This window comes from Tachysurus vachellii, chromosome 14, assembly GCF_030014155.1.
Source record: "Tachysurus vachellii isolate PV-2020 chromosome 14, HZAU_Pvac_v1, whole genome shotgun sequence".
Taxonomy (NCBI): Eukaryota; Metazoa; Chordata; class Actinopteri; order Siluriformes; family Bagridae; genus Tachysurus; species Tachysurus vachellii.
The window spans coordinates 20,032,344-20,040,395 of record NC_083473.1 but is presented as its reverse complement, the minus strand read 5'-3'; the positions used below and the strand labels follow the sequence as shown (position 1 = coordinate 20,040,395).

Here is an 8,052-nt window from a genome sequence, read left to right as displayed (position 1 = left end):
CAGTGTTGCATGCAGTAGGCTATAAGGTAAGTAGTGATTGTTCATTTGAAGTTTACTCAAGTGGAAGAATGTAAGTAATAAACTTACACCTACTAGCACTATGCATTATTGTGAAAAAGTAGATTATCTTAATATCACAACCTTAAATTTTCTCTGAGCTTAATGATAAATACGTCTGACCGTTGGAACGAACCAAAAAAAAACAGAAAATCGCATTCATGACGATTTATGGTGATTTTATGTCTTTGCCTACATTGACGCTGATGCATTAAGAGGAGAGGGTCCCCCGTACCAAGATGGCGGCTCAGTTGACGCATTCGTTCCAATGTACTGCCGTAGCCAAGGCGACATCTAGTGTATATATCTATGGCACCGATGTAGCTCAGTCTGTAGCACTGACGTATCTCACGTTACTCCATCGCAACACGTCCGCACATGTAGTAACTGCACATACGCACCACTAGATGGCGGTAAATTATCACGGTCCCCAATCTGCAAAATGAAATGACCCAAAGACCTTAACGCGTTAGTGCCCATTTAACGTAAGAAATAAGAAAATTAAAAAACCTACGTGTTAATAAGAAGTTATATGTACGTATTATCTTTTTTCTGCCGGCATTCATGCGTAGATCTCCGGGTGTGACGTCAGTGCCGTAGCCCTTTTCCCACGTGACGCGCGCGCTCCACACACAGGCCTCGTTTCCTGGGGTTACTGCATTAGTGTGGAGCTCACAGTACAGTGTGGAAGTCAGCGGCAGAGCCTTGGTGTCATTTACGGTACGAACAGCCAGCTGTGTGTCGGGATGAACCGAGTCACTGGATATATTGAACCGGAACATTGGATCCCGGTCTGTGGATAATAAATCATTCAGACACCCAAATCATGGCCGGACTGATCAAGAAGCAGATCCTCAAGCATCTCTCCAGGTCAGTGTTCAACTCCTCTTCATCATCATCATCATCATCATCATCATCACAGCACTCTAACTAATCATCTGTAATCAGTCCAGCTAACTAACTACCTGTACATTGTTTATCTCTCTGACTGATAATTTACTGTGAGCTGCTGTGTCTCATTCGCAGTCACGTTCCCTTTAAACACAGTGTCTTATACACCCTATAAAGTGCACTCAACACCAGCAGGGAGCGGATTTGAGACTTAACCAAGGTGGAGGACGACAGTAGCTTGTCTGATGGATACTTATGTATCTGTCACACAGGAAACTTCCTCTTGTTTAGAAACTAAAATAAGCTTCGGCTCTTTTTCTCTTCTGTTTTGTTCCGTTTGAGACTTCAGCTTAACCCTCAGCTCAGTGAAGTTCAGGGTCACGTCCTTATGTTTCTTACTAAACCCTCTGTAATGACGCGGATGTGTTAATCAGCTCCAATCGTCCTGATCGTCACAGCTGGCAGCTCTGTTAAGGGGGAAGTTAGTTAAAGCGCAGAAGAAGGTCGCTACGTGACGTCATGTGCTGATTTATATATTTGTTGGATGTCAAATTACAAAAAATATGGGAAGATCTGGATATGATCGATATGTGGGATGAACAGAGAGGGTTAGTGATTGGTTGTTAGGAACAGAGAGGGTCAGGGATTGGTTGATAGGAACAGAGAGGGTCAGGGATTGGTTGATAGGAACAGAGAGGGTCAGGGATTGGTTGATAGGAACAGAGAGGGTCAGGGATTGGTTGATAGGAACAGAGAGGGTCAGGGATTGGTTGATAGGAACAGAGAGGGTCAGGGATTGGTTGTTAGGAATAGAGAGGGTCAGGGATTGGTTGATAGGAACAGTGAGGGTCAGGGATTGGTTGATAGGAACCGTCAGGGTCAGTGAGTAGGTGACCAGAAGCTTAACTCTTATTAGTCCCTGGTTATTAACAAGACCCCATATTTAAATTATTGATTTTTATGGGTGAGCTGGAAGAGCTGTAATCTAATCCACCTATGTGTATGTGAGAATATATGTGTGCACGTGTGCATGTGTGTTTGTGTGAACTTTAACCCCTTTAATGACATCTTTTACAGGTCTGGTATATTAGTATGTAGTGTAAATCAGGAGGATTGTTTAAATCCAGCGGTGCTCATAAGATGAGAATTAGAACTGGAATGTTGTGAGTCGAGTAAACAGGTGCTACCAGTTACACAGTTCAGACTGCTTGGGGTAAAATGACTCTCCTGGAAAGATAACATCCCACCAAACCTTCTTCAGCAGTGCACCTCCTGGTTTTTGTCATTACAAATGACTCATTTGGCACGTCATGTTCCTGCCCAGTGGATCGTGACATGGACTGAGTAGCTTATAGATGTACTAGCAGGCCTCTCCATGTGCTCCAGACTTTAGTGTTGCATATACAGCTCTCCTGCTGTTAATGCGAATACAGAAAAGTACAGTGATTGATCATAGAGTCATCATAAAAATCTCATTCTGAGTAGCGAGCAACTAAATGTCAGGCACTTTTTTAGTTTTCTAAGTACATCTGTGACACAGAGCCGCGATTTCAGTGCCAGTGACGGCTGTTGATTTAAATTGTAAACAAAAATCAGTGAAATCTGTGACGGTGTGTTTCCACACTCTGGATGAACTGACATGGAATCACCTTTCTGTGTTTGTACCACTATGACGTCAAATGTTAATTATATACCTAGTGGACTGACCTTTGTTTCTCCTGAAGAGAAATTCCTGAGCTGCTCTTTTTTCCACCGCTCAACACGGTCAAAGCTGCTGATGTGACCTTGTGGATTTGAGGGTGTGTTGTTTTTCTTACGCAGCAGCACGGCAGTTAGGGCTTATGAGCTTTATGACAATTCCCAATTAACTGCATCATATTTCATATTGCGTTGTTGTTTTTTTTTTATTCGACTCTCCACCCAGCACTAAAGGCAGTGCAACGTGTCTCTCTAGGTGAACAGACTGCAACGTAAAACAATATTGACCCAAATAAAATATTCAGCTTTTATACATTTACGTTGTGGGACACGGAAGAGGTGAAAAGCCTAACTGCTGTGGTCTTCCTGTGCGTTTGTGATGATGTAAAATGAACATAAATGCACCGAGGTTTGATAGAATCAAGTGAATCTGAAAGCGAGAACAAAGCTGCAGACGAACCGGGAACAAACACACTATGGCAAACATGTCCAGTGTTAAAAAGTCAGTTATGTTTCCACATTCCTTTAACCTATACATCCTTTAAACTTGATTCTGAAAAATAATCAGAGGAAAGCAGATGAAACCTTGGCATGATGGCCAGCTTCCCAAAATGGCAGATCGCATGCGTCATGGATGCAGTCGGGCAACGTGGGCCTCAGTACATCATCTGTAGAGAGGGAAATAAAAGCTCCTGTGCTGTGGCAGAAAATGTGGAGATTTCCAGGCTTTTTAGGTATGAGTAGTTGTTTACTTGACTAAGAAGAGAAATGTTGACATGCTGTGTTCTGATTACAGAAACTTTCAGGGGCTGGGATGCACTTGACCATGATTTAAATGGTTGAAACTTATTTTTTTTATCTGTTCATAGTTAATCTTAAAAAATACTTACTTAAAAAATATCTGATTTCTACACCTGTCTAGGAGTAAGTTTACTCAACGTCTCAACACTGGCAGCTTGTCAGTGATGGGATTTGAACTCGCAACCTTCTGATCAGTACAACACAAAATAAACCACTGGTTCAATTAACCAGCATCAACGTACCCCAGACCATCGTATTTCCTCCTCATGCTTATCTGAAGTGTCAAGCACTTCTTCAGCATATTTTCATTTGTTCTGCTTTTCACAATGTTCTTCTCCGTAATGTAAACACCTCAAACCTCATTCTGTTCAGATTTGTCACTGCACATTTCTGTTCAACATCTGTGTTCTTTTGGCCCTTTTCTGTATATTAGCCAGTCACGGATAGAACTTTTTCTCTGAAACGCCGTCTCAGAAGGCCAGAATCCCTGAGTCACCTCTCTGATTCTGCTGTTTTCTGTAAACCCACGGAATGCTGATTCTTCAGATTCTCGAGTAGAAAGTTCCTTATACTTTCCTTAAACAGCACAATGATTTTGGTCAATTAGCCTTTTATTATGCTAACTAAAGATTAGCTAAGACTATGTGAAAATGGCTCTCTGACCGCTGTTATATTTTATTAACGATCCTATGTTTGTCATTTACAACCCTAAGAACTTTACAACAATTTAAAAAAAAAAAAGTTTCTGGGTGTTTCCATACATCCAGTGAGTGGAAGATGTAACACCATGTTGACATCAGAGGAGAATCACCAGGTAGGTTTGAGCTTCCGGGAAGGATTTTGAGCAGAAAGGCATTTCAGCACAAACAAAACATTAAACCTTGAGGTGGATGAGCTACAGCAGAAGACCACAGCAGGTTCAGGACTTCAGCCCTCCTGATCCATCCTGATGTCCTACTTCTGGAAGAATCTAGCTGCCTCTGGCTCACTTTCTTTCTGTGGAATCTGGCTGTATAGAAAGGGACAACAGATCGGCCATCGCTCTCCCTGCTTGCTACATATCGTCATTGGCACCTGCTGGTTTAGAGTCAGGATTATTCAGATTTCATTCTTGCAAACTACATGTTTGTGGCTAAATTTTTATCCAGACGCAATCCAGTCACAAGGTCACACAAAATGATGATATGTAAATGGGGTCTTTGATTGTTTTGGTGGCTCGATTGTCCACCTTCAGCTGCGCTTATTAAAAATATATGCCACTGACAGAGAGAGAGAGGGGAAACTTGCACATGACTTGAACGTGTCTCGTTAAGGCTGACTGGCCGAAAGCCACCACAGTCGGCTGACCTGCAAGAATAATGTTGTTTTAGAATGAATACCAAGCTGGCCAACCACCTGAAGGACAGCTCTGATCCTGGATCCTCACACACTCTGAGCTGTGTGTTTGTATGTGTATGTGTCATGGCCTGGTGTCTGTGTTACGTTCACTCACACACACACACACACACACACACACACACACAAAAAAAAATACACAGAGTGTAAAGATAGGCTGCAGGCTCTAAACAACCCTTGCTCAATAATTTACACTGGAGGCCTGGAGGCCTTCTACTGTGTCTGTTAAGAAATAAAGATGATAATGGAAGAGACAGGCCTTCACTGATCTCTACTCAGTTACAGACACTAATTAAATATCTGATTATATAAATATCTGAATAATAATCTGATTCTAAATAAGATTCATTCCTTTACTCAGACTTATAGCTAATTTTTTTTTTATTTTCTGATACTGAAATCTTGAGTATCAGCTGATATTGGTGTCTGTTCCATATTTTGTTCTTTGAAGTTTTTTTAACAGCTAAATAAATGCTTTCATACAAAATCGATTGTAAATATAATAAACGTAATAAAGTATAACTCTAATAAATTTCCAAAATTAAATGTAGTTTCAGAATCAGTTGTCAGTCCTTATCTTTCAATTTTTATTTATTTATTTATTTATTTTTCTGGTATCAGCCCTGATACTTATACTGATCCTAACCAAACAGCTTTATCTGAATCATGACCCTCCAAAATTATTGGCACCCTGAAAGGTTACATAGACATCTTTTTCTTCAAGTTGCCGGGTTTAAAATCACCTCCTAATGATAATGAAAGAATAACATTCCTTTGGTTGATAAATTAGATAGATAGATAGATAGATACATACATACATACATATTGACTTACTTACTTACTGACTTACTTACTTACTTACTGACTTACTTACTGACTTACTGACTGACTTTAGTGATCCTGGAGAAAATTCAAGCATCCAGTAGCAACATACTGAGAAATAAGATTATCACAAACACAGAAAATCCCAACTCACATGAGCAAATGAGGTAATTTTCGGGCAATTTATTAATTATATATTTTTTTATTTATATAACTAAATAAAAATAACACTTATTTAATAAGTGGTAACATTTATCCTGCTCCTCCGTGCAGAACAGTATATTGATGTGTTTATTCATGTGATCGTTCCTCCTCATTTCAGAGCACAGGTTTTCAGTAGACCCTAAATTTGTTAGTAACCCTAATCCTAGTTTTTTTTTTTTTAATGAATTCTCTGTTTATTTGGAAATATGAAGGCTTATTATCATGCAGAAAGCTCTTTCTCCAGCCTAGTCTGTTCCTGTTGGTAGACTTTTGGACTGAAATACCTTCACAAAAAAAGCCTTTCAACCACAAAACTTCCCCAACGCATCAGAGATCCATGATCGTATTGCACAGCAGGTACCAGGTGCTTCTCCTTGTGTGTAATACCCTTTTGTTTACATATTAATGTAAAACTGGTAGAACTGGTAAACAAGTGAAGTTGTTGGACTTGCTGTGAAGTAGCTATGCAATATGAGGTATTGATGATATAAATGCAGTTTATTACAAATTTGAAGGACCTGTAAAATTATTAATAACTAAATATCAAACTTTTTGAAATATTGTGTGGCAAGTCAGTCTGGGAATTTGTCTGTGACCTGCTACAGAGCTGGAACTGGTGGGTGGAGTTTTATTTTTTGGACATCATGTGGTTTAACAGACCAACTGACATAGTTTATTGGAAATAATTTTTAAAATTCTTTCTGTAAGTGTGCTGTGAGACTTGGTGAGATGTCTGTACTTGCATGTTGAGTTGCTGTGATGCATTTACACTCTGGTCCTTGAAACACCCCTGGAACAGGACTAATGAGTAAATGCGTGCTATGTGTGTGTTTATTGTGACCCTAATCTAACCCTAAACCTAACCCTAACCCTAGTTTATTGTGTGTGCTGTGTGACCACAGGTTTTTTTTAATATAAATGACAAAATGTGAGATTAAAAATGTGGATGGTGTAGTGTGGATGTAGTGTACTGTGGTGTAGTGTATTGTATTATACTGTACAGCGGTGTAGTGTACTGTGGTGTAGTGTACTGTGGTGTGGTGTAGTGTATTGTACTGTACTGTGGTGTAGTGTTCTATGGTGTGGTGTAGTGTACTGTGGTGTAGTGTATTGTACTGTACTGCGGTGTGGTGTACTATGGTGTGGTGTAGTGTACTATGGTGTGGTGTATTGTACTGTACTGCGGTGTGGTGTACTATGGTGTGGTGTAGTGTACTATGGTGTGGTGTATTGTATTGTACTGTACTGTGGTGTAGTGTACTGTGGTGTAGTGTACTATGGTGTGGTGTAGTGTATTGTACTGTACTGTGGTGTAGTGTACTATGGTGTAGTGTATTGTACTGTACTGTGGTGTAGTGTACTATGGTGTGGTGTATTGGAGTAGAGTGGTGTACTGTGGAGCAGAGTGGTGTACTGTGGAGTAAACAGGTTTTTTATATAAATAACAATGTGAAATTAAAAATTAATCTATTTTTACTGCTGTAGTGTGGATGTAGTGTGGTAGTGTACTGTGGTGTATTGTACTGTATTGTACTGTGGTGTAGTGTACTATGGTGTAGTGTATTGTACTGTACTGTGGTGTAGTGTACTGTGGTGTAGTGTACTATGGTGTAGTGTATTGTACTGTACTGTGGTGTAGTGTACTGTGGTGTGGTGTGGTGTAGTGTAGTGTATTGTACTGTACTGTGGTGTAGTGTTCTATGGTGTGGTGTAGTGTACTGTGGTGTAGTGTACTATGGTGTGGTGTAGTGTATTGTACTGTACTGTGGTGTAGTGTATTGTGGTGTAGTATATTGTACTGTGGTGTGGTGTAGTGTACTATGGTGTAGTGTATTGTACTGTACTGTGGTGTAGTGTACTATGGTGTGGTGTATTGTACTGTACTGTGGTGTAGTGTACTATGGTGTGGTGTGGTGTAGTGTATTGTACTGTACTGCGGTGTGGTGTACTATGGTGTGGTGTATTGTATTGTACTGTACTGTGGTGTAGTGTACTATGGTGTGGTGTGGTGTTTTGTACTGTACTGTGGTGTAGTGTACTATGGTGTGATGTAGTGTATTGTACTGTACTATGGTGTAGTGTATTGGAGTAGAGTGGTGTACTGTGGAGCAGAGTGGTGTACTGTGGAGTAAACAGGTTTTTTATATAAATGACAAAATGTGAAATTAAAAATTAATCTATTTT

The 8,052-nt window shown here is 40.1% G+C and overlaps 1 protein-coding gene across 1 annotated transcript in view; it reads left to right on the top strand.

Annotated features, from left to right (window-relative positions):
* Nucleotides 1-732: 732 nt before the first annotated feature.
* Nucleotides 733-8,052, top strand: part of bltp3b (bridge-like lipid transfer protein family member 3B) — a 30,188-nt gene continuing 22,868 nt past the window's right edge. The window contains exon 1 of the mRNA XM_060886358.1: nt 733-927. Within this exon, the coding sequence (XP_060742341.1) occupies nt 884-927 (44 nt within the window). The 5' untranslated portion in view covers nt 733-883. The remainder of the gene's footprint in view (nt 928-8,052) is intronic.